This window comes from Erythrolamprus reginae, chromosome 4 (genome assembly GCF_031021105.1).
Source record: "Erythrolamprus reginae isolate rEryReg1 chromosome 4, rEryReg1.hap1, whole genome shotgun sequence".
In the NCBI taxonomy this organism is placed as follows: domain Eukaryota; kingdom Metazoa; phylum Chordata; class Lepidosauria; order Squamata; family Dipsadidae; genus Erythrolamprus; species Erythrolamprus reginae.
Window position 1 is genome coordinate 99063780 of NC_091953.1, and position 26671 is coordinate 99090450.

Consider the following 26671-nt stretch of genomic DNA (forward strand, 5'->3'; position numbering starts at 1 on the left):
CTGTCTAGATTTGCCATAGCCTTCCTCCCTTAGCAAGTTGTCAGGATCGGGGCTTACCTGATGCAATATTCCAAATTGCAGAGAATAGAATTGTAGTAACTTTATCTATGTAAAATTGCTTGGTCATGGTGAATATGCAAATTGTAATGTAATCCGATTGGCTGACAAAGGTATAGGTATAGCCTGAAGTTTGGCTTGAAGGTATTGTGGCTTAGTATGGTTTAGAGTGGCTTGTAAATTAGTGTGGCTTGTGATGACTTAAGACTTGTAGCTTAATATTGTAACAGAGAATTGTGAGTACTTTGTATAGTAACTGCTAGAGAGATAGCTACAGTGTAAATAGTGTAGGTTTGCTACGAAAGAAGTAAATATTTTTTCCTAAGAAACTCTGCAGTGCTGTCTTCAATTATCGTCAAGATAAAGGTTCCTCATCTAAGGCAGGCAGGTTAGCAGCTTTGGCTCTCTGGGTAGGCTAGTTTCTGTAAACCGTTATTCCGACACAGGTGTCTTTTGATTTCTTGGCTGCAATCCCCGGTGAATTTGGAGCCTAGGAAAATAAAATCTGTCACTACCTCCATTTCTTCCCCATCTATTTGCCAGGAATTGAGAGGGCCAAGTGCCAGGATCTTAGCTTTCTTAATGTTGAGTTTTCAAGGATCTATTGGTATTGGTACATTCTATATTATGTGGCTCAGAAGCAGCAACAGAATAACCATTATGAATTGTTTTATTTTAGATTATACTTTTGTCTGTTACTCAGACTAAATCTACCTTTTGTCCAACTGAAGAAGGGCCTTATTTTTAACAACTATTATTCAGCAAAACAGTTCCGCTACTGAAATAAGAACTAATATTTTAATTAGCTAGTTTTTAACATAGGATTAGAGTTGTCTTTCTTCTCTTGTCCTTAGGCCAAGCAACTATTAGTGTTCTTTTTTTATTAAAAAGTTCAGCTTTGTCAATACAATAAACAGTAGTATCAAATTTTTTGCAAGAGTGACTCCAGTCAGTTTTATGCCCAATTCCACTCCTTGGTTTTATCCCAGGTACCACCTCTTTTAGCAGAGGATCTTCCTTTTCTTTTCATTATACATTGGTGGTGCCATGAAATGAATACAAAAATTGAAAATGGAAGGGTTTAATAATATAATATAATAACAAAATAATAATATTTAGAAACTACTGTTATTAATAATATAATAACAACATACAGTAGTACCTCTAGATACGAGCTGCTCCACATGCGAGTATTCCAAGTTACGAGCCACGACACGAGTGAAATTTCTGTTTGACACCCGAGCTCAAATTCGGGATACGAGCCGAGCTTCTGCTAGGTGGCGCAAGAATCCTTGCTTCTGGTTATCTCGGCACGAAAAACAAAGTCTAAACGCATTTGTTTGAGATGCGAGTTGATCGACTTACAAGCTTGGAACTGGAACGAATTAAACTCGTATGTCGAGGTACCACTGTAATAATATTTAGAAACTCTACAGCATAACAGGTCTTACTTTTCATAATTGCTCCCTCTTCTTGGTCATTTGCATCCTAAGAAAGAGATCCTTTAAACTGCTGCAACAATCAGTTGTTTCAATAGTAAGGCAGGTTGAGTTGTCATGAGTAGATGGGATTATACTCACCATTTAGCTTCAACAAATGTTTTAGGATTGCCATCAGCGTGCACTAAGAATGCCTAGCCTGGTCAATTTTCACAACATGCCAGAAGTGTTCCACACTATATCAGTGCTATGGGAATAGACTCAGAGAAATCTCCCGTACTGACTAGAAGTATTCTGAAGCCACATGAATTGCTCCATTCAGTTGAATTTGGGTGGCCTTTTAGTTTGACACAGCAAATTAGAACACTTCCATGACCGTATCAAAGTAAGACTATGTTGTTTCACCACAGCCAAATATGAACAGTGATGGACAGCACCACTGCAGTCTTTATATAGGCAAACATAGTAGACTCTGTTCCTGTTCTGTCTAGTAGTATTGGTGCTTCAGGGGGACAACGAAGGTACAGATATCAGGCAAATGCACTATAGTATACAATGGTATGTTTGTATGTATGTGTGTTTAGAATATGGAGTCTTTTAAATATTTTTAAACAGTAATTTAGATTTGTTGTAGATTGTTTTTTTTCACTTGTTGTGAGCCGCCCCGAGTCTGCGGAGAGGGGCGGCATACAAATCTAAATAACACACTACATATCAATGGATGGTGCTATCTTCAACCCTACTTTTTAGAATGGGGATTGTCAAACTGGAGCATATTCATTGAGCGAAATCAAAATGATAAGAATTGCAAAATTCTAGAATGGAACAGGAACAAGAACAGGACAGGATAGGATAGAATAACAGAGTTGGAAAGGACCTTGGACGTCTTCTAGTCCAAAGTGCATAAAAGAATAATTTATGAGGACTCACTGGAGAGAGAAATCTGCAGAAAAAACATGATTATTGTGAAAGGACTTGAAGAAGGATCATGCAGAAAAGTGGAAGAATTGTCCAGTGTCGTGCCAGAAGATAGCAGACAAATTGGGATTTCAACTTTAAAAAAAGGTAGATTTTAGTTGGAATGAGGGAAGAAAATATTATTCTTTATTCTTGAACTAACCAGGAGAACAAATTATCCTGTGAAATAGTGGACTCTTCTTCACTGGAATTACTTAGGCTGGCTCACCATCTACCAGGGATGCTGTAATTGTGGATACATGAGCTAAGAGATTTTAATAAGGTCTGTTGAAATCCTCATATTCCATGATTCTATGAATAAAGATTTGGACTGCCTCAGGAAATTTTCTACTAGGATAAAAGAATGGTAGTTTGTTTCAGCAATAGCTGCTGACTCTGTTTAGTTATATTTTCAGTTTCTTTTTAGTAGAAGTCTTTCATCTCTCCATTATTTATTAGATTTGTTATTTATTAGATTTGTATGCCGCCCCTCTCTGGAGACTCGGAGCGGCTCACAGCACAAAATGTTTGTGTTTTCATGTCTGTTTTCCAGTGATCTCTCTTAGACCACCTGCCAGTTAATCCATGAAGCAGAGACCAATTCACCTGAACACAAAGCATTTCCTTAAGGAACTGGTTATTCTGTGTTTTAGTCTATATACTTGCAGACATTCCTGACTCTGAAGTAGGGTTTGTCAGTAAACATTCGTGGTTTTGATCTCGTCCCTTTTAGCCCTGCAGTTTTCAGAGTAAAATGAACTACTTTTATCTTTTAAAATAGCCTTAGATGATCCTGGATGGTGTACAAAAATTAAAAACCAAATAGAATAAAATTATTAACAGCAATCCAAATAGCCAATGTTGAAAAAACAAACATATCAGTCATCAATTAACTAGTGGAAATTGCTGAATTCTTAGTCCAAATGACTAGGAGAAATTCTTCATGAGCTGCTTCGTGAAATTGCTAGAAATAAATCTCTGATGACAGCACTGCAGTGTCTGTATGAAAGCAATTTTAGTATTTTGCCTATATTTGGTGATTTCTTATATACAGTCACAGTATTCATTTTTTTCCCCACATGGTAGCCAGCCATTTAAAAATATTAGAAATTGTAATAGTAAATGCATATTTCTAAAAACTACTTTGATATTCCTGATACAATGAAAAATGAAATGTGATTGCCATCCTTCTAAATGATGCTGGGTTGCCAGTCTACTGATTATGCTGGATGGTCACTTATGGCAATAGAATACATAGGTTCTTTATTCTGATTTGATCAGTTAATAAAAGAAAGAGATAACTTATATCCATTGTTGCTTGAAATGCAGCAACAGAGAAGAGAGCGTGAAGTTAGAAGACAGCAAGAACGGGAACAGAGGAGGAGAGAACAGGAAGAAAAAAAACGATTGGAGGAGCTGGAAAAAAGACGGAAGGAAGAAGAAGAGAGGAGAAGAGCAGAGGAAGAGAAAAGAAGAGTGGAGAGAGAGCAGGTAAGCCTGAAACAGCATGAATTGATTGTATGCATGGTTTTCTCTTCCTTCTCTTTACTATAGGAAGCACTAAGGAAACTATTGGACACAGTCTAAAAAATAACTTCCATCAGTCTGGATAGTGTGTTAGTGTAGACATTTCCTATATGACTAGGGAATGTAGCAGTGTAACAGAATATTAAGAGCAGACTAGTTTGGGGAACCTGGTTAGGAATATGGGAAAATCTGAACTAATGTTTTATGATAGATTCCTTCATATTCCTGATTCCGGACAGTAAGTTTCTTCCACAAAGTCACAACATATAAATATACTGCTCAAAAAAATAAACAACATAATATAACTCCAAGTAAATCAAACTTCTTGAAATCAAACTGTCCCCTTAGGAAGCAACACTGATTGACAATCAATTTCATTTTGTTGTCAGCACATTCAACTTTGTACAGAAAAGTATTCAATGAGAATATTCATTCAGTCAGATCTAGGATGTGTTTTTTGAGTGTTCCCTTTATTTTTTTGCGCAGTGTATAATAATAGACTCACTTTATCTGCTTATACTGGAGCAAATGGCATTTAAATGCATTCATTTCCTGAAATTTATCAATATCGAATCTTTGAAAAAATTACATTAGTTTCTCAGTCTCGTATATGAATCTTGCCTGTTTGAAATATAATTTGTATATTGACAGAAAGTGGGGATATTCATATTGGAAAAATAATTTTCCGGAAATACACTAAGCACTATGAACATCACTGTGTTATTTAAAATTTATTGTATTCTGCTATAAAATTTATTTGGGTTTTGATGTCAAACAACATGTAATACATAATGGGATTTTGCTGAATACATAATAATAGAAATATTGTTTTAGAATTGTATGCAATACTGCAATTAACAGTATAGTTTAGCTTCCCAGAAAGTTTGCAACTGCCATTCCCAGAACTGCTGGGTGAAAATGCATTTGGAGAGGGCTAGATTAGAGAAAAAAATTCCCAACTAATTTTTGAGAAATACACATGCTGTAACAGACAGTCATGTAAAACAGATAAAAAAATGTTCTCCCTGAGTAACTTAATTGGGTCTTAGGAAATCATATTTTCATGTAGCTGAAGAAGTGCATCAACCATCTGCCATTGTTTGCATGCAGCTAGATATGTATTGTTAACACACACTTTCCAAAATGTACAGGTAGTCCATGATTTATAACCATTTGTTTAACAACTGTTCAAAGTTATGACGAAACTGAAAAACGGGACCTACGACTGGGCCTCCCACTTAATAACCATTGCAGCATCCTTGCAATCATGTGATTAGAATTCGGTGCTTGTCAGTCAGCATATGTAGTTAAATGATTGCAGCGACCAAGAGTCATGTGATTGCTACGACTTTCCCGGGGCTACGAGCAAAATCAATGGGAGAAGCTGGATTCACCTAATGATTACAGTATTTGCAATGATTGTAGTAGAAATCGTAAAATTAGGTGCAACTAATTTATCAACCACATCACTTATCAATGAAGTTCTGATCCCAATTGTGGTGAAGTTTCAAGGACTACCTGTATTGCTGGCGTTGATAGATTTTATTTTTTTTAAAAAACCATATAGCTACAAAATGTTAACTCCACTTAATTCTGGATATGCAAGGATTGTATAACAAGCTAGTGTGCATCTTTTTTATTTTGTTTTGTAAGATTTCAAGCCGTCTCATTTTGCCATTGCATTGTGTCATTAATTCCTTTTGTGTTCGCTGTCTTTTCATGTGTGTTTGAGCGCATGTGTTTACTTTCCCTCATTAATTTGCATGGCAGAATATTTCTTAGCTTTGGATATGTTGCTGTATATTTTGACTTGGCTTAGGAATCCAGACTTCTGGAGTGTCACTGAAAACGCATTTGGAATTATGTCTTTCTCTAGTGGATGTTTTTTTGTGTTCTGTCATAACCACCACATACTTCAGATTGGCATTGTCTGCATTGATGATAAGGATAGTTTATAGTTGAGGCTAAGGTTCTAATTGACAGGTCTTTTTGGTAGAAAGCTTGCAAAAGGGGGATGCCTTAACTAAGCCTGGCTCTAGTTGTTGCTCATGGTTCATCATAAGGTGCAAAACTAATTCTGTTATTAAAAATGCATGTGATTTTGTGTTGGCTGTCTTGATAAGACTTGCTAGTATTAACTACCAACCTGTTTTTAAACATTCATTTCCTTGTTTTTAAGTCAAAATTCTACAGGCAAGATTAATTTTTTTTCCCAGCCCACAATTTTCTTTTCTACTTTTCAGTTAATTTTTTGGAGGGAGGGTCTGTAATAGATTTTTTTCCCAGTCCTTACTTTAGCTGATAGGGTTTTATTTAATTGTTCATTAGGGAGTCCCACTATTAAATTAATGATTGAATTGTCACCTGAAGGTGAATTGGGATAGGTGGTGTTTTTCTTTTTCTTGTGTGTGGTGTTGTACTCAGGTGCTTTGGTTACATTCCTGTTGTGAACAATTTTATTGCTGGGTAATTTCTATGTGACAGGAGTATATCAGGCGACAGCTAGAAGAGGAGCAGCGGCACCTGGAAATTCTTCAGCAGCAGCTGCTCCAGGAGCAGGCCATGTTACTGGTAAAGCACTGTATCTGTTTTGTTAGTCGCTACTATTTGGGATTGCTTTCTCTGACCGGTGTCCCAGGTTGTCTTTAAAAGGACACAGATGAACTTTATGCACAGTAGAGACTGGCACAAGAGGTAATCATCCTATAGTGTGGATGGGCTAGCAGAGCTATGTGAACCCTGCTGTATGATGATCAGACAAGCCAATCAGTGAAGTCTCCCCTCCCAAGTTATGGTTTGGCAATTGACTTTCTGAACACCCTTTCTCCAAAGAACAAGAGTGCAGGCCATGCTATTTTATTAAATATTGGATCTAAAAGTCAGGGTGCCGTGTTCTTTTTGGCCCTCCCATTTCCCCCAACACAGCAACACCACACTATCCTTCAGTGGCAAAATAGATTTACGATTGTGCCGATCACAATAGGTTAAATAATACTATGCCTATAAGTACTTGATCTTGCTAAGTGTAGCGTAAAATGTTTAATAAATTAAGGGAAAAACCTGTGCTCTATTTGAATGTAGTTTTGCAGTTTGGTATATTTACTCACTAGAACTGCAGCAAATATATAAAACCAAAAGATAAGCAAGTGCCGGCCAGCATGGTGTTCATATTTTGACTTGTTCTCTCAAAGGAATACAGATGGCGAGAGATGGAGGAACATCGACAAGCAGAGAGGCTTCAACGTCAATTGCAACAGGAACAGGCATATCTTTTGTCACTTCAGCATGATCACAGGAGGCATCAACAGCAGCAGCAACAACAACAGCAGCAGCAACAGCAGCTCCAGCAGCAAGAAAGGAATAAACAAAACTATCATACCCCAGAGCCTAAATCCCATTATGAGCCTACTGAAAGGCCACGGGAGGTAAATTCTATCTCAAGAACTAGTATTACTTTTAAAATATCTATCAGAATGTATATAAACATCACCTTCCCATAAGACTGTTGAGAGAGGAAGATGATTGTGTCCCATTACCTGTTTTGGAGGAAAAGGACAATTTTAAATATACAGTGTTCCCTCGATTTTCGTGGGTTCGAACTTCGCGAAAAGTCTATACCGTGGTTTTTCAAATATATTAATTAAAAAATACTTTGCGGGGGTTTTTCCTATACCACGGTTTTTCATGACCGATGACATCATATGTCATTGTCAAACTTTTGTCTGCCTTTAATAAATATTTTTTTAATAAACTTTAATAAATAAACATGGTGAGTAATAATCTAAATGGTTGCTAAGGGAATGGGAAATTGCAATTTAGGGGCTTAAAGTGTTAAAGGAAGGCTTGTGATATTGTTCATATCCAAAAACAGTGTACAGTGTATTTACTTCTGCATCTCTACTTTGCAGAAATTCAACTTTCGCGGGCGGTCTTGGAACGCATCCCCCGCGAAAATTGAGGGAACACTGTACTTTTACAGAATGTATATCCTGTATGGTGTCTTTCCTTTTATAGAGCACTAGCAGGCAGCATGTAACCAATTTCTATATTAGATATTAGAGGTTTACATCAGGGACCAGCAATTTATCCCATACTATCTCTTTACTTCTCAAAGCAATAGGCAAGATAGCTATAATATTAAACATAAGGCACACGAAACTTCTTAATTGATTACCAATTGCTATGTTGCAGTCATTTCTGAAGAAGAACTTTTAGCAAACGTACAAATCAATTTGCTTAACTTTTCGCAGTGAGAGGTCTATTGTGACTGGTAGGATTTGGATTAAATGAAGCATAATAAGATGGAATGGGAGACACCTAATTTATGTTATTGTATGTATTTTGTGGCCAGAAATAACACAGTAGAGTTCTTCCACACTCTATTCATGAGTGGTTATTGTATTATAGTATAATACAGATCTGGGCAAGATGCGGCCCGAGGGCCGGATGTGGCCCGTCCACTATCTGTGACCGGCCCGTGGAGGTCGGTCCAACTTTTCTAGATAAGAAGTGGGTGTTCAAGATATAATATATAATATATCATTATATATAATATATATAATAGATAATATAATTATAATTCATAATTATAATTTATAATTATAATATAATTAACTCAGTTAATTATATTATATACAGTATTGGGTAGAACTGAGTTAATTATATTAGTCGGGCCCTCTAAAACCATCCCAATTTCTCATGCGGCCCTATGGCAAAATTAATTGCACACCCCTGGTATAATATATACTATATCAATGATCCTAATAAAGATTTTGTATTATATTAATCCATAATACAACTGATGACAATGTGACAATTTACCAAATAGTTTCATGGATGTAAAACCATATTATGGGTATAACTTTATTATTACATTAAAGATTATATTTTTGGAACAACTTCTGGAGGGATTTGAGGATTGCACTTAAGGCTTTCAGGAAGCGTCACAAGACTCCAAGGGCCCAAGTTCTAACAAACTTCAACTTGGTTTAGTTTCCAAGTCCAAATAAGGGTAGCCAGTACTGGTATTGTTGGGATAATTTAAAAAAAAATCAGATTAATATTAATCCTAGCATGTTGAATACTGGACACTGACCATTATATGGAAGAAAATGTATTTATTTTATTGGATGTAAAGTATAATTAATTCCAATCCCAAAGAGCAATGGGAAATAATAGAGATCAGCACATTGTCATATTGGGCTGATATTTCTCTGGGGGAATTTTATTTCAATTTCTAAGAATCATCTTTTTATTATCTCAGTTAAGTCAACACATGGCATTATTTTCTTCCCAGGTTGATGACAGATATAGAAAGAATAACCAGAGTTCCCCGGAAGCCCAGTCTAAACAGGGAAGTAAAGTGTTAGATCCACCAGTGCCTTCAAGATCAGAGTCCTTTTCAAATGGAAATTCTGAGCCAGTTCAGCCATCATTGCAAAAACCAATGGAATCACAGGTAAAATTCTTGTGAAATGTATGATGACAGGAAGAGTTGGGAAGTAATGGAAACCAAAAAATTATATTACACCGGTACATGTATGATACCCTTTTCCATATTTCTGTGTGAGGGACTCTCTTGTTCTTCTCCTCGATAGGCTAACTAACACTCCATTAACATATGTACTCTCAGTAAAAAGCATATTTTTTCATAACTTTCCTTGGCATTTTTTTTAAAAAAATATTTCCTTCCTTCTGAATTTGACAGTTTGAAATAAAAATTCTACCTATTGCTTTTCTAATTTATCAAAGCTGATTTTTCACGGCATGGATTGTGGCAGTGGTTAAAATAGAATCTTACTCTTTAATACATTTTCCTACAGTATTCTTGAGATAATAGTTGAATTAACAAGGGTAAAGGGATACAATTTCTGCTTCAAGGTCATGTTCAGTTTCTGAAAAACTTGAATACAGTACCCAAAGTCCTGCAGGGACTGTTACCAAAACACAATATTTAATGTCCCTGACTTAATCATTAAGTGTACTAATTCATTCCAATTTAATGAAATGGAAATGAAATGAAACAACATTTAATTATGTTTCTATTTTCCATTTAAAAGCAAACTTGTTCTAGCAAAGTGAAAATACTGAATGGGAAAATTCTAGCAGGTGGACACAATTTCCAATCTTAAAGCAGCATCTAATGACTAATGTATGATCACTTTCCTAATATGGCCTGCTTTCTCAAGATAACTTTGGAGAGAGAATGATCTCTCCAAGAGACAGATTCAATGATATAGTTTACTGTGTATTTACAAACAATTTCAATGACATGGTTTTTGTATAGATCTATCTGATAGTTTGTCTTTGAAAAATAAGGTATAGTTTTTTTACCTTTATGTTGACAATTGGTAATACTAAATCAAAATAGTGCCATATAGTAATTACAATTGTCAAAACCCCCAACTATTTCTAACTAAGAAATGTTGGAAATATTATGTTGAAAAATAGAAGCTAGTTATGAATATTTGTGGTAGTTAACAATGTTCAGTTTTTAAAAACTATTTAAAAGAAAGTTCTTTTAAAATCATTATACTCTTCTAAAATATATTTTATGTAATATATTTATGCTATGAACATCTCTAAATATACAAGAACTTCCTTTAGTCATAATTTCTTTTTAGAATTCTATGAAAGTTACTTCGTTTTCATGTTTAAACAGCTTTTGATACTAAAGAAAAAATGTGGGCATAGTATAATTCTATAGGTGCAGTAATAAACTTATTGTAAATTTGGACATAATAGCAATGCGCATATGATCATATTTATGTGGTCTCTAATGTGCATATATGCAAAAAAAATATGCAATATATGTATATATGCATATATCACATATTACATAATCTTTTTATGTGCACATCAGTGTGTATGTATTGCTTTTACAGTGTGTATACGCACACACATTTGCAAAGGCACATATATAAACCAGTAGATATATTTGCTGAAAAAGAAACATGTAACTCGTGTAATTACATGTAACCCTTCCCTAAATGCAACACATTTCACATTCTGAATGCCAGTAAATTGTTTCAAAGCCATTATATTTATTGGCTTTTGGGTTGCTTCTTTTTGACTTCTACTACTCCAAAATTTAATTCTTTTATTGATGTTTTAAATTTAGTATACAGCATATTTGGAACCTTGTCCATGTTAGAACAAATGGCATTTGCTGTCATTTCCTTCCAATGAACCTATATGTTCAGAATATGCTTTCCGACACACCAGTACACTATGTTCATAGCTTTTCATGTTCTCTAAGCACCTTCCTTGCTTTAAGCCCACTTATTTCATCACGTGCTTGCCTTGCTTCATAACTCAGATGTGACCATCTTGCTAGCTAAATCCTTCTTGCCTTTTATTCTGTGTTTAATTGGGAAAAGCCAGTTGTACAGAACGCATTGAATGTTCTATGTTTTTTCTTTGTAAGGTACAGTGGTCTCACCTGGCATCTCTCAAGAACAATGTTCCCCCTGTCTCACGGTCCCATTCCTTCAGTGACCCTTCTCCCAAATTTGCACATCACCACCTGCGCTCTCAGGACCCATATCCACCTTCACGCAGTGAAGTGCTAAATCAAAGTTCTGACTCTAAATCTGAGGTATCTGACCCCACCCAAAAGTCTTGGGCTAGATCAGACAGTGACGAGGTGCCTCCAAGGGTAAGAAATAGAAAGACAGAAGTTTGACTTCTTTAAACCAAAGAATAACAGAAGGCATGTACTAGGTTTTTAATGAATGAATGCACACCTGTAGCATACCAGAATCAGGAGATTGGTGCTTTTAATATGTTCTTACACCATCCTAGGATTTTTTAAGAGTGGTATATAGTATAGTTCTCCTCCTTTTCCTTGTTTCTTTTTCCCCCCAAGAATTTGCCTTTTAAAGTAGACGATTACAGAAAATTGAAGATCAGCAAACATTTATAAGCTGTCTACTATTAATAAATAAAACTTTTATCCTGCTAAAGGTAATACCCAAGAAAGCACAAACCTAAAATTCCTTTAATTAAGTCAGGAAATATTTTAAGATACTATTGACCACGAAAAAGTGTTTTTTAATGTTTTATTTTTATCAGATATAATCTTGCTTTTCTCCTAGTCTGCCTTTTACTGATCCATTACTAAGCATTTGTTGGTTCCCTGGAGCTTAATTTTCTAAATCCCCATGCTTTGTAGCCTATTGCTTTGTGAATCCCTTGCTTTAAAGTCCTATGTTCTGTCATGATTGTCTGTGAGTGGGTAGTTATTTGTTTCTATGCTAGCTATTTACTAAACGTCCTATTTTTTCAGCATCTTAAATGCAGGGTTTATGGGTTCTATACTTGGCTAACATTTTAACCAATAGAATTACTTTATTTAGATGTTAGGAATATAGTTTTATATATTTAGTAATACATCTGTGTATATATTTATGTAGCTTTACAGGAGCAAAAAAAATCAGTTTTGCCCATGCAACAGTATATTAATTATTTCTATTCCCACTTGTTCATTCCATAAGGTACCAGTGAGAACTACATCCAGATCACCTGTTCTATCCCGCCGAGATTCTCCATTGCAAAGCACGGGACAACAAAATAACCAAGCAGGTCAAAGAAATTCCACAAGGTTTGTAATGTTTTCTTCCTACAACATGGTTGAAGGGGGAGACAACTGGACACGCCATGTCCACTCAGAATATAAATATATTTGCATTATTCTTGTTGGGGGTTTGCCTTTATTATGTTCTATTTGTGGTTTGATGAAGATCAGACTTGGAAATGTAGAGTTTTGTCTTTTTCAGACAGGTTATAAGGAATGTAGATTAGATTATTAGATTTTGGGAAATATAATTTGGGTATCCCCACTGCTCTTCTTATTGCAGTTGTTATCATTGCTATCCATTCCCATGACTGCATCATTTTCCAAAAAGAAAGCTCAACATATACAACTTATTTTTTTTCTTGTGCAAACAGGTCAGAGCTCTTGTAAGAACGATAAAAGCTAAGTCACTTCAGAGTTGGAAATGACATTCCTAGTTGATAAATAATCCTCAATAGATAGTGACTTTGTTGGCTTAATTTGCACAAGAAAGATGAAATAATCTAAATGCAATTTTGTGTTTTCAAATTGCTTGGCTTTAGTTTTCATGTGTTTGGTGTGACTCTTTAAGACATTGATTAATAAAATAGAGTTAAATCGCCAAAGGGTGATTTTATCTGCTAGAAAATATTGCTAAAACTTAAATTAGGAACAATTCTATGAAATTGTTCATATAAATTTATGAGTGTTCTTAGGTTGGCACTTATCTCTGAATCTTGCCTGCCTATAGTGTTGTTATTATAATAGAAAGAGTCCCATGTGCAAATCGAAGGATCCAAGATCCTTGATCTAGGGACAGTAGATTCATTTCTGAAGAAGCAACTACCTAAAAGAAAAAATCATTCTCTTGTTATATTATGTCCTTTTATATTCAAGAGGACATGGCTGAAGAGAAAAGCTGGTTCAAAATAGATTAACGTCTGAAATTATTCGTGTTATTTTCTTATTCAGAAAAGGCATTGAATCAGCAGGTAGTTGTCTAAGCTCTTGTAAACCAAGCAGGAAGATCTAGCAAGCCTAAGGTTTCCAATCATTGGAGAGGCAGGATATAATTTCTAATTTTTTAAAAAAGAAAGCAAGGTCAAATTAATTTTTTAAAAAATCTTTCCCTTTTAGCAATATAGAACCTCGGTTGCTCTGGGAAAGAGTGGAAAAACTGGTGCCAAGGCCAGGAAGTGGAAGTTCTTCTGGATCAAGCAATTCAAGTTCACAGCCTGGTTCCCATCCTGGCTCCCAGAGTGGATCTGGAGAAAGATTTCGGATGAGATGTAAGTGGGAGGAGGGGATGGATTATTCTCACGAAGGCATTCCAGGTTCATTGGAACCAGAGAGATTTTGAATTAGATATAAGTAAAAAACTATTTTAAGTAGGGAATAACCATATGCTACAAAAATGTAACTTTTCAAAACAATATTTATTTATTTATTTATTTATTTATCTATCATCTGTTTTTTCTATCTATATTTATCTATCATCTAACTAACTTAAGAGTAGAAGACTTTTGCTATATAATGCTGAGATTACTACTGGCACCTACCTACAACATATATAGTTACTGTTCTGCCTGACCGGCCTCAAGCAATGATTTACGGTCCAGGAAAGAAGGTCAGACACACACGTGCATAGTTAATTAGCAAACTTGTATTAAACAGTAAAGAAAAAGTCTAAAGCAAACGGTCCTTACTTTCAGGAGTAACACACAGGTTGAGTTGAAAATTCAGCCAGCTACAAAGTTCAGTGAAAAGCAAACAAATACAAAAGTGACGTAGCATAAATGTTCCAAAAGGTCTCTGAATTTTCACGGCACAAAAGCAGCAGCTTGTGCCAGATTTTTCGACTCCCACAACACTGAGTTGAAATCCAAGAGCAGAAACTTCAAAGCAGGAACAACGATGCCATACAAACCACCCAGATATACAGCCACAGTTTGCCTTGCCCCCGTTCCCTTTTTATGCTGTTAGCCCTCATTAAGGGAACCACACCCAGCCCAGGTGTGCTTATCATGCTTCTTAAAGTGATCCCTTCTTTTTAAGGCCCTTCGGCTGCGTAAATTAATGTATTGTCCTGCAGACGAACTGAGAGAGGACAAACTGTCCGACGAACTGCCAGCCCCCTCCCCTGAGCTGTCTGCTAATTCTTCCTGGCTCTCTGCCACATCTTCCTGACTGTCTGCTACATCTTCCTGGCTGTCAGCCAGGCTTTCACAGTCACTGTGTGCCGTGTCTCCCCCATCTGTGGGGGCAACGGCTGGCCCAGGCCCAAACACAACAGTTACATGCATTTTTCACACACACATATACATATATCCAAACACATATACATACACTGACACTTTTTGTTTCCTAGTCATTTTAATTTATAAGAGCCATGTATGTAGGAAAACATAAGCAGAATTTTAATCTGAGAAGAATATGTTCATAAAGAAATGTACAGGTAGTCCTCGATTAACTATTCTTTCAGCAACCATTGAATGTTATGAGGTCGCTGAATGAGAAAACTTGGGATTAGTTCTTGAAGCTACGACTGTCACAGTATCACTCTGATCATATAAGTTACTTGACCATTTATAATTATGACAGTCACAATGTTCTGTGGCCATATGTTTGCCATTTTCAACAAGCAAAGGAGACTGGCAGGAGGTGTAAATAGAGTGGAATGGGATGGAATGGAATGGAATGGAATAGAATAGAATTCTTTATTGGCCAAGTGTGATTGGACACGCAAGGAATTTTTCTTCTGTGCATATGCTCAGTAGATATGCTCTCAGTAAATGATGACACATCTGATGATCATGTGGGATTTTCCTAAGAATGACAAGTAAAACTACCAGAACTGCCATTGTAAGTTGTCACACTAACATAACAGCACACTCTATGAGTATGTAGAGATTCTCAGTCATCCAGGTCTTGATTTTTTCTTCCTATGCTTTCTTTTACCTTTATAACAAAATCTTCTCTTTCCCCATACTCTTTTTCTCTTTCTTTTTTCTTTTCACTTTTCTGTATAAATTTAGTTTTTTCCAACCCTTTTATAACCTTATACTTTTCAAACTCATCATCATCTCATTTATGTGAAAATGATTGTTTTTAATATCATTTTCTCTTTTATCACTGTAAAACCCAGTGGAATCCATCCATCCATCCATCCATCTATCTATTTGATTTATATGCTGCCCTTCTCCAAGAACTCGGGGCAGCTTACAACATATAAAAAACAATTAAATATACTAAATCCAATTTTAAAATTTAACTAGTCTAAAATCTAAGTTTCTTAAAAATCAATCACTCTATTCAAACAATCAAACATACATTCCCTTCATCAACCAGGCCTATTGGCACAACATAATCATTAATCAATATTTCATTATCAATATTATTTCCCTCTTCATCATCATTTTCATCTGTCTCTTTTCTTCTACTGTTATTTCCTCCGTTTTTTCATTCTTTTCTTTCTCACATACTTCAATCATTAAGAAGTTCTTAAGTTTGTTAAGAAGTTCTTTAAAATCATCAATAATCTCAATTCCTTCCATAACTTTAAAATCACAGTTCTCGGATCAAAAATAGAAAAATCTTTTATTTTGGCAGAATCATTCCAATTTCAACTTTCAATCAGAGGTGTCACCAGTCCTTTCTAGTCACTTGTCTCCAAGCTTCAAGTCACCAGTCACTAGGTTTTCACAATTTGTGTAATGCTACTTTATAAATTTTCTGGTTGGAAGTTAAAAATCTAAATCCTTCTGTCCCTTTTTATTTTTAATATCTATTCAGGTTCATTCTTATCCAGTACAGTCCAGCTATTTTCTTCCAGACAATAACAAATTTGAATCTGTTTTGGAAAATCCTCCACATTCTAGCTTTCAAATCTTTCAAGGGCTGCAGCTGAGCATGTATCCATAAAAATCTTCAACAATAGCAATAATTCCTCCAACCACCAGATGGTATCTTCTGTTCAGCCCTCTAGCTTTCCTGTTTATTTTTTCTGTGTTGCTATTATTGTTATTATATTAAGTCAAATCCAATTTTCAAGTTCCTCCAAAAAAAAATTCCATCCAGATTTCTTATGCTTCCTCTGATCTTTTAAGACACAGTTCAAAATCTTAAGTTGTATATCCCTTTACTCTTGTTGCTCTATGGAATCCACATGCTAGAGCAGCCACTTCTTAATTTCCGGTCCTTTTGTTTCCCTTAGATTTTACAATTTTTCTTTTAACTTTTCTTTTGGTGAAATCACTCACCAGCCTTCGTTTCTTTACATCTCCAGCACAGATTCTTAGTTTTTCCTTTCTGGATGACTCCGACCTCATGATACTGAGTTCCAAACGACCCAAGTCTTCAGACAGCACAGGTATCGGAGTTTCTCTACAGAGCGAGGGGAAATTCTGTGGCGCCGCAGTGTTGGTTACGGCCTCTCTCCTATTTTCTTGGTTTTTTCTTTGAAGAGGTTTCGCTTCTTATTCAAAAAGCTTCTTTAGTTGAAAAGCAAAACATCTTCCAAGAAAGTCCAGTTGCTTCCTGAGCCACATTCCCTGGTAATGGAGTTCTTGGTCTGAACTAGTATTAACCAAGTATTACCTGCATTATTTTCATTTGATCTTGTTATTAATATGAAATCTATTCGTCTAATTTTTAATAATTATTTTCTGTTTCAAATATTTTAGAAACATTTCTATTTATTTGTGATTCTCCTTACAATGACTTTGTTTTGTTTTTTCCAATGTCTGCTGATGGATGTTCCCATTTATTTTCTAAATGAGATTTTTTTTAAAAAAAAATTAACTGGCCTTTTGTGTCACTTGATTATTTAGCATCATCAAAATCGGAAGGTTCCCCTTCACAACGTAATGAAACTGCAGCCAAAAAGACTGAAGAGAAGAAAGAAGTCTTCAGACCCTGCAAACCTGCGGTAATCCTCCTTCTCTTGCTTGTTGCTTGGTCTATGTCTTTGTATAGAAAACAGTGATGGTTGTTTGAATTGCATGAAAAGGAAATGAAAGAATCAGGTGTGATGTTTAATTTTTATTAACATTGGTCATTTGCACTAAACAAAAGCAGTTATTTTTATACCTACCATTTTAATTTCATATTTTCCAATAACTCCATCCAAGCAATTAAAACAAGCAAGTGGAATTTAAAACAGCAAATAATATCTAAGCAATTTTAGAATTCTGGAAAACTCTGTGACAGCCAGTCCAAATGGGAAAGCTTTAGTCACAATTACAGGATCTTTTGATGACTGATGCCTACGTTAACATGGAGCCAAGAAAGACCCTCCACAGGGCAGCGATAGTGCAAGGTGAATAGGGCACAGAGATGGGTAGAGTTTTATATTTGTTTCCACCCATCTTTTTGAAGGGATTTTTGTTTTGTTTTGACAACTGCTAAACTTAGTTAAGGAATTATCTATAGGATATTCAAGACCCAGACGACCAATCATTCTTAACTTATTAGAAAGTTAAAGTTTTAACTATGTAAATGCTACTCAGGAAAACATATTTTTTTAATTTGCAAGCATTTTTTCCTGAAAGCCCTATTGAGTTGCCTTTAAGTCTCTTGCCCAGTCAACACTAGCAACCTTCCATTCAACAGAGATGACGTACTGAAAGGCAGTCTATACAGATAGTAAAAAGCCATTTCTTCTTTCTCCTATCTGAATTTCATCCAGCAGTAAAGGATATGTTGCCTTTCATTTCTATAATCAAATCTGTACTGTATTAGTTTCTGACAATTAACAGTTTTTCCATACATTAAAATTAGCTTGTTTTTTTATGCACTAATTCACTTTTCTGAAGATCAGCGAGGCCAAATCTAATTTGATAGAAATATTTTTTTAAAGTTTGTTTTCTCAAATATTGCATCTGCCTTTTTCTTCCCATTGATATCATTTTGTCTGATTCAGCACAGATGTTTTTGGTTTTTATATTACTGTTTCTTATAAAAACAAATTAAAAATGGGGGGAAAGCTTCTACTTTCTGTTATCCCAATTCTTATTTATAATCCCATGTCACACTCTTACTTCATGCTCTACTTTCTTACTGCTTCATTTAAAATTTTAAGTAAGCCACTGCTGTAATTTTAGTATCTTAAAGACCCAGGATAACTGGATTAGTTCCTGAATTAATGTTGTATTTTAGTTATGTGTTTCATTCCTTCATTTAAATGTTTAAGTAAGCCAGTGTTATAATTTTAGTATTGTGACTCTCCAAGATAAGTGCCTTAATTCCTGCACTAATTTTGTATTTTACTTTTCTTTCCCATACCATGTGCCATGCTGTGGTCCAATGTTGATTTGCTTATTTTGACACGTGACTGATCTTCAGGGAGAAGTGGTAAGTAGAGTTAATTTATGGAATAATTTCAAATTTACCATGACTTAATTTAAATTTACAAAACTTCCCATCCTCTTCTTCCATATGTACTCATTTGAAACTGCCCAAAGAAATCTATGGAAACTCAGGGACTAGTGTTAACAAAAGTGGGCAGAATATAGTAGGTACTAGAAGGGAAGCTAAATTAAGAAAGTTTTTAGAAAAAAGAAATCCATTAAATTACACCAACGTACTATCTCAGGATATGTTAAATTTTCAATCCTGCTATGAAGTTTAATATGAAATGAGTTTTTGCTTGATTTAGTTCTATTAGAATTAAAGCATTAAAACACATATCAGTTTATGAGTATTTCCTAAAATATTTTACTAATTGTGGAATAAAAGTATTGGTAATGGGATCTAGTTCTTGGGGGAAAACTGTTGAAAAACAGGAAGTGTTCATTAATTTTGCAACATTATTACGATATAATAATATCCAAGGAGCACCAGATACAGTTCTACAGAGAAATTATTGAGCCTCTAATCTGAACCTCTAATAACTGTCAGGTTTGGTTTTGCAACCCAAGAAGACAGATACAGACTGCAAAGGATAACTAGAATTGCAGGAAAAAACAATTGCTAACAACCTGCCTTCCATTGAGGACCTGCATACTGCACAAATCAAAAAGAGGGCTCTTTACAGACTGTAGCATCCTGGACACAAATGGTTTCAATCCCTACCCTCAAACGGCGTTATAGAGCATTGTACATCAGAACAACTAGACACAAGAACAGTTTTTTCCTGAATGCCATCACTCTGCCAAACACAAATAATTCCCTCCACACTTTCAAACTATTCAATAAGTCTGCATTACTATTATTAATCTTCTCATCGTTTTTTCCACCCATCTGCTTCCACTTATGACTGCATGACTGTAACTTTGTCGCTTGTATCCTTATGATTTATATTGACTGTTTCCCAGTATGGTTTGATTGCTTATGTGTACCCTATGACTATTATTAAGTATTGTACCTTATGTTTCTTGACAAATGTATCTTGTCTTTTTATGTCACTGAGATCATATGCACCAAAGACAAATTCCTTGCGTGTCCAATCACACTTGACCAATAAACAATTCTATTCTATTTCCCTCCCTAGGATTTAACTGCTTTAGCAAAGGAATTGCGGGCAGTGGAAGATGTAAGACCACCCCACAAAGTGACTGATTATTCATCATCAAGTGAAGAATCAGGAACCACAGATGAGGAGGAGGAGGATATGGAGCAAGAAGGAGTTGATGAATCTACTTCCGGGCCTGAAGATGCTAGAGCAGTGTTAGTTGCATTTTTCTCCTATTTCATTTATTAAAGAATCTTTGTAATTTATAGGGTTGTCCTTTTAACATATACTTCTAAAAAATAATCTTTAAGAAAAATTAATGATACTACTGAGAAAAATAAAAGGTTAATTCTATGCTAACTGTACTTAGTTAGCTATGCTAAGAACAATTCATTTAATTCCATAATCTCTTAAAAGACAGGTCTTTCACAAATATGTAATAAGTAATTCTTTAGAACAGGGCTCTCCAATCTTGGCAACTTTGAGCCTGGAAGACTTCAGGTATGTTTGTGTGTATGTTTGGTTTTTAAATTAGCGTCTTTTAAACTATTTTAAATATTAGATTTGTTATATGTTGTTTCACTATTGTTGTTAGCCACCCCAAGTCTACGGAGAGGGGCGGCATACAAATCTAATAAATAAATAAACTCCCAGAATTCCACAGCCAGCAAAGCTGCTTTAGAAAGTCCATAGTTGCAGTTATTTTAATATTGTTGTGAATCTTGAATCTTGAAGCACCAATGATGAAATGTCATCACCAAACAGATCCACTTTGAACCTCAGCAATGGAGAAACAGAATCCGTGAAAACCATGATTGTGCATGATGATGTGGAAAGTGAACCTGCAATGACTCCATCCAAGGAAGGCACTTTAATCGTCCGACAGGTAAATACATCTTTCAGTATGTAATTTGTTCCTTTTCGTCCATTCATCCATTCTCTCATTTATCTTTTCCCACTTTAAAATAGGTTAGAGACCCAGAGGGTAGTTATTTATGAATGAACAGACTTAGAGCATGCAAAGAAAATACTAGTTTTCACCCATTGTTTCACTGTGTGTTGCATGCATACATTGGAATGCCTGTTGTCTGATTCTACAGAGCTTTATTTTAATCTCTTCTAATGTGGAATTTTTTAAAAAGCTGTAGATGTCATAGCAGGAACCTGGTATAAAGCCAGTTGCATTTGTATCACTTCTAATGGCATCTTAAGAGAAGGTAAAAAAATCAAGTGGTGAGAAAGCCCTGAGATAGTAAAAGAAGGATCATCTAGTTCACTTTAAATCACTTACAGTTACACCACACTATCTCACTGAAGAGTTCAACCATCTTACACAAGATATTTCCTATCTTGGCAGGTTTCAAGACCAAGGCAGCTTATCTTTAGGAAATGTTGGGCCATAGTCTTGGTGTCATGCGAGATTATGTAAGAAATGGTTGAGAAAATGCCTCTGTTGCCTTGAACTTCCTGGTATATTAGGTTAGGTACATCAAAGGGCATGAACTTCACTAATTACATTTCTTATTTTTCAAGTGGACATCATTTTTGTAATTGAGTCCCGTATTTAGATGGCATAATTATGGTTTAAACAGCTAAATTAGGACGTTCACCAGAATTATAATTGAATGCAGGCATGATAGCAAGAAAAGTCACAAGGAGAATGCACACAGGTGCCATCATAGTTGTGATCTGTAGAAATTTAAATTTGACATTAAAATAATTGGCTTTTCAAGGAAAACAACATTAATTATAGTTAAGCCCCACTCCACAATGAAGGCTTGTTTGATTAATGCATTGGTTGAAACATTTAAAATAGATCATTTTGCTATCGGCATAGACTTGTACACAGCACTTGAGCAAGACAAGTGTGCCTGTTTTTTCTACAGAGTACAGTTGACACAAAGCGTGCCAGCCATCATGAGAGCAATGGCTTTGCCGGTCGTATTCACCTCTTGCCAGATCTCTTACAGCAAAGCCATTCCTCCTCCACTTCCTCCACCTCCTCCTCCCCATCCTCCAGCCAGCCGACACCCACCATGTCCCCACAGACACCCCAGGACAAGCTAACTACTAATGAGGTATGTCTTGCACCACAGCTGGCTGCTTTCACAGGGTTATAAATGTATTTCCTGATAGCTAGTATCCAGAGGATTTCCAACTAGTGTCCCTTCTGCTGCTCTTCTTCCTGTCACTGTCCCTTCACTCCCCCAAAGTAACACATTTCAGCTCTTATGTACCAACCCTCTGAACTATAGAATTTTTACCCCGAATTTGCAGTTTAACTACTATTTTGTTTTGCTTTTTACAAGTGATTAATTGCATGGCTTTTGTATCACTTCAACCAAGTGCTTTTACCAGTATTTCTTTCAAAACTATTTTGGAAAGAGGTGTCTAGTATGATTGGCTTTTTCAAGCAACAACGCTGCCTGATTTAGCATAGTGCTGGAGAAATATAGAGTCCTTGCTTTGGAAAAGGAAGGACTATATTAGAAAGAAAGTTTCCTCCATCTAAACCATAAGTGGAACCTTTAGAGAAAATACTAATATAATCAGTTCCTTTTATGAATTATTAAATTTATTTTATAATGTTAGTTAAAATGAGTTGTCTTTGTTTTTAATACAGTGATACCTTGTCTTACAAACTTAATTGGTTCCGGGACGAGGTTCTTAAGGTGAAAAGTGTGTAAGACGAAACAGTGTTTCCCATAGGAATCAATGGAAAAGCGATTAATGCATGCAAGGCCAAAATTCACCCTTTTTGCCAGCCGAAGTGCCCATTTTTGCGCTGCTGGGATTTCCCTGAGCCTCCCCTCCATGGGAAACCCCACCTCCGGACTTCTGTGTTTTTGCGATGCTGCAGGGGAATCCCAGCAGGGGAATCCCAGCATCGCAAAAATGAGCGCTTCACTGGCAACGGAAGTCTGGAGGTGGGGTTTCCCATGGAGGGGAGCCTCAGGGGAATTCCAGCAGCACAGAAACGGGTGCTTCGCTGGCAACGGAAGTCCAGAGGTGGGCCATCCCAGTGGCGGCGGTGGGTTTGTAAGGTGAAAATAGTTTGTAAGAAGAGGCAAAAAAATCTTAAACCCCGGGTTTGTATCTCGAAAAGTTTGTATGACGAGGCATTTGTAAGACGAGGTATCACTGTATATGGTTCTGCTCTGACAGGGGACTATAAAATGGTCTCCTGTCAGAGTTGTTTTCACAGAATACAAATACCTTTCCAGTTTGCAGGCTATTAAGAGATTTAAAATGTTATCTTCTGGCAATAAAGAAAATAGGTTAAACTACTGCATGTGAATTCTTCTAAATACAAGTTTTAGCATAGGGAAGTTTCATTTTGTTCTGTAGGCTAGCACTTTACTCAAACTGACTCTTCAAATATGAGACTAATGGAGCTGTTTTGAAGTTGTTTAGTGGATGTTTTTAACCACTTGGAGTAGTCGCCCCAAACTTTGCATCCTGGCAGCCTTGCAAGGGGGAAAGGGAAACAAGGCCACATGAGTGGCAGACCGGTGTGCACGCGTGCAAGTGCAGATCAACTTATGAAAATGGTGGACCGGAGCGTGCAGATCAACTTGTGCAATTTGAGCTGTGTACATGTGTGCACAAGTGCTGGCTCATCTTCTCATAAGTTGAGTGCACATTCACATGCGCGCACTGGCCCGCTCACACTGCCTGGTTTTGAATAGGCCATAGCCTGTTAGTGAGCCATAGCCTAGGGCAGTGTTTTTCTACCAGTGTGCCGTAGCACACTAGTGTGCCGCGAGACATGGTCAGGTGAGCCGCGAAGAAGGAAGGTCAGGTTTCAGTCTCGCAACTTTTTGCTGAGAGGGAGAGAGAGAGAGAAAGCAAGAGAGAGAGAGAGAAAGCAAGAGAGAGAGAGAGAGAGAGAAAAGGAGAGGAAGGTAGAGAGAGAGAGAAATGAGCAAAAAGGGAAGGAAAAAAAGAGAAATGAGAAAATGATTGAGACAGAGAATGAGAGGAGAGAGAAACAAAAGAGAGAGAGAGAGAAGTGACTCTCAAAAAATAAGAGAGAGAAAACCCCCAGCCCTCACCTGTTTTTGGAAATGGTTCAAGAATGTGCACACACACACACTCAAGGGGGGAGGAGACAGGGATGGAAAAAGAGAGGAGAGTGTCTTAGGGTGTCATTTTGGTTGGTGGTGTGCCCCAGGATTTTGTAAATGTAAAAAATGTGCCGCGGCTCAAAAAAGGTTGAAAATCACTGGCCTAGGGTTTGGGGAGCTCTGATTTGAAGCTCTTTTTCAGATTTTCAGTCAGAAGAAAAACATGCATAACAATAATGGGCTAATCCTTGTAAAGATTTAAGGTAGTTCAAACTAGTGTCAGGATGCTTAAAACTGTAATGGCAGCTCATGTTTAGTAATGCTAAAAGGCAGTCTGACAACTAATTAAATAATTTTCTGGAAAAAGTCTTATCTTCCATTTAAATTCTGAGGCAAAAATTTATAGTATTTTTCAGAATATAAGATGCACCTTTTTTACACCACCATCCCAAAAGAGAGTGAAAACTTGGGTGCATCTTATACACCGAATATAGCCCCACCCACCCACACCCACCCTATGGTCTCTGCCTGCTAGCAGTTTACCTCCTTGCAGCAAACAGCAGCAGAGCCTGCTTAGCACAAGCCATCTGCCTCCTGACAGTCAGCTGATTGATTGAAGTTGCTGGCAAGCCCAAGTTGCTGGCAAGCCCATGAAAGTATAACTAAAGTTGCAGGGAGGCAAATTGCTTGAGGGATCAGATTGTGCTGAAACTGGCTGTTTGTTTTTTGCTGCAATGAGGTAAGTCAATAACTATAAATGACTATAGAATGTTTAAATTATTACACATTTTTAAAGACTGCTTTATTATTAACTTAACAAAATGAAGAAGCTTTTTAAAATAAATGCTTGATCTGAAGAGGCTCAGTGCTATTGTATCTTTTACATAGCAGAGAGTACTTCCAGAAAGCCACATCAATTTTAAAGATCTGTAAAAGTATAAGCTGAAATGTCCTGTTTTAGTATTAAGTACTGGTATTAAGTATTAATATAAGGCAGCTGAGTTAAATTCTGACTTAGTCATGTTTGGAGTAGATCTATTTAAACAATTGAGAGGACTTAGTATGATTACATTTAAGAAAACTGTCTGGGATTAATATACTGTACTGCCATAATGTACAGTTCTCCAATTCTTTGCTATTTCTATGAATCAGGCACACATGCACAAAATACACAGCAAACAGTGCATATCATCTGTGCTGTTTGCTGTTTGGCAAAATGCTGGGAGGCAGAGGCCTTTTTTCCTTGTTTTCCTGCCCCAAAATTATCTTATACTTCGAAAAAATGGTAATTGCAGTTTGAGGGATTAGTTCTGAACTAAGTTTTGAGATGAAATATTCACCCAGCTTCCAGAATTGTTAGAGGGTCAGGCTAATAAACTACAGTAGGTATACCTTGTAAAACAACAGTTAGATTATATCCCTCATTACTTACTAAGAGTGATTAACAGTGATCATGTCAATGCTCTTTACTTATTTCATATTAGAAAAAGGGAAATCTTGATATATTGCTTTTTAAAATTATATAGGCATTATCAGCCACATGACATGAAGCATAGTGATATAATAACAATATAGAAATTAATGTAAATTACCAAAAGTTCCTAAACGTTTTAGAAATAGATGTAGATTGCATTCAGATAACAAAAGCAGAAAAATGTGCTGTTTCCTCCTAAGATCAGATGCATTTAACAAGTCATGGATACTTTATCCATTTAGTAGGTCGTATAAACTAAAAATATGAAACCAGAAAAATAAATAATATATAGTGAGTTCTAAATCCTTAACTTAGGCCGCTTTCATATTTTCCTAACTTCTCTATGAGTGTAGTTCCTAGCATATCACTTCCTAGTTACACATTTAGTTACACTGCACATCACCTTCCTAGTTACATATTTAGACGGTTCGTTTTTTAATAAGTTTTATAGTTTGTAGATTTAATCTTGTTATGAAATGAAACATATGACACACAAGCATGGACTCAACTGAACAGAAAGGCTATCTTTTCTGAAATGAATTGAAATTTTGTCAAGTTTTTAAACTATAAAGGTAATTATGGTTTATATCAACACTTAGGTAATGTCAGTATACAATGAGAAATTCTTTATCACATAATGGCCAGTTCTATTTAAATACTCTGTCAGCAAAGTGCAGTTCTTTTAGGTAATATGACAAATGGAGTCCCTTAATGACAGTAAAGCTTGCATTCAGTTGTTGGGGGAAATATGCTGACTCTGTAAACTGCTTAGAGAGGCTGTAAAGCAGTATATGTCTTAAGTGCTATTGCTATTGCTTGTATTAATGTAACAATGATAAAGAACTCCCTAATTCTTTTTTCTAAAAAAGTGTTTTTAAATAATATTTTTGCACACCATTTGATACAAATTGATTGTATAAAATGGTTTTATTCCATTAATGAAAGCTTCATTTATTAGCACGAACTTGCTTATCCGATATTCATCCTATTGGTAAAAGGCAGCTTTCCATATGAAGAAATCTTACGTCAGTAATTGCACAGTATGATCAACAGTTAGCATAATGCACTATTCTCATTATTCTCCTAATGTTACATTGTGTGTACTTTGTTTTTGGAGAAAGTATGTTTTATGGCAGCAAAATAATA

General features: G+C 36.0%; 2 protein-coding genes across 5 annotated transcripts in view; both read left to right on the forward strand.

Annotated features, from left to right (window-relative positions):
- LOC139166873 (complement factor H-like) overlaps positions 1-26671 on the forward strand; it is a 1233958-nt gene that overhangs the window by 462472 nt on the left and 744815 nt on the right. The gene's annotated exons all lie outside the window — the stretch shown is intronic.
- The window catches only part of MAP4K4 (mitogen-activated protein kinase kinase kinase kinase 4), a 159257-nt gene that overhangs the window by 113412 nt on the left and 19174 nt on the right, over positions 1-26671 (forward strand). The window contains exons 13-24 of one of the 4 annotated variants that reach the window (XM_070751036.1): positions 3783-3944; positions 6465-6551; positions 7172-7405; positions 9277-9438; positions 11407-11637; positions 12476-12582; positions 13672-13823; positions 17364-17461; positions 18877-18885; positions 20024-20199; positions 20750-20870; positions 21871-22062. In XM_070751036.1, coding sequence (XP_070607137.1) covers positions 3783-3944; positions 6465-6551; positions 7172-7405; positions 9277-9438; positions 11407-11637; positions 12476-12582; positions 13672-13823; positions 17364-17461; positions 18877-18885; positions 20024-20199; positions 20750-20870; positions 21871-22062 — 1731 coding nt within the window. The remainder of the gene's footprint in view (positions 1-3782; positions 3945-6464; positions 6552-7171; positions 7406-9276; positions 9439-11406; positions 11638-12475; positions 12583-13671; positions 13824-17363; positions 17462-18876; positions 18886-20023; positions 20200-20749; positions 20871-21870; positions 22063-26671) is intronic. The other 3 variants (XM_070751037.1, XM_070751038.1, XM_070751040.1) reach the window with 3 other exon arrangements.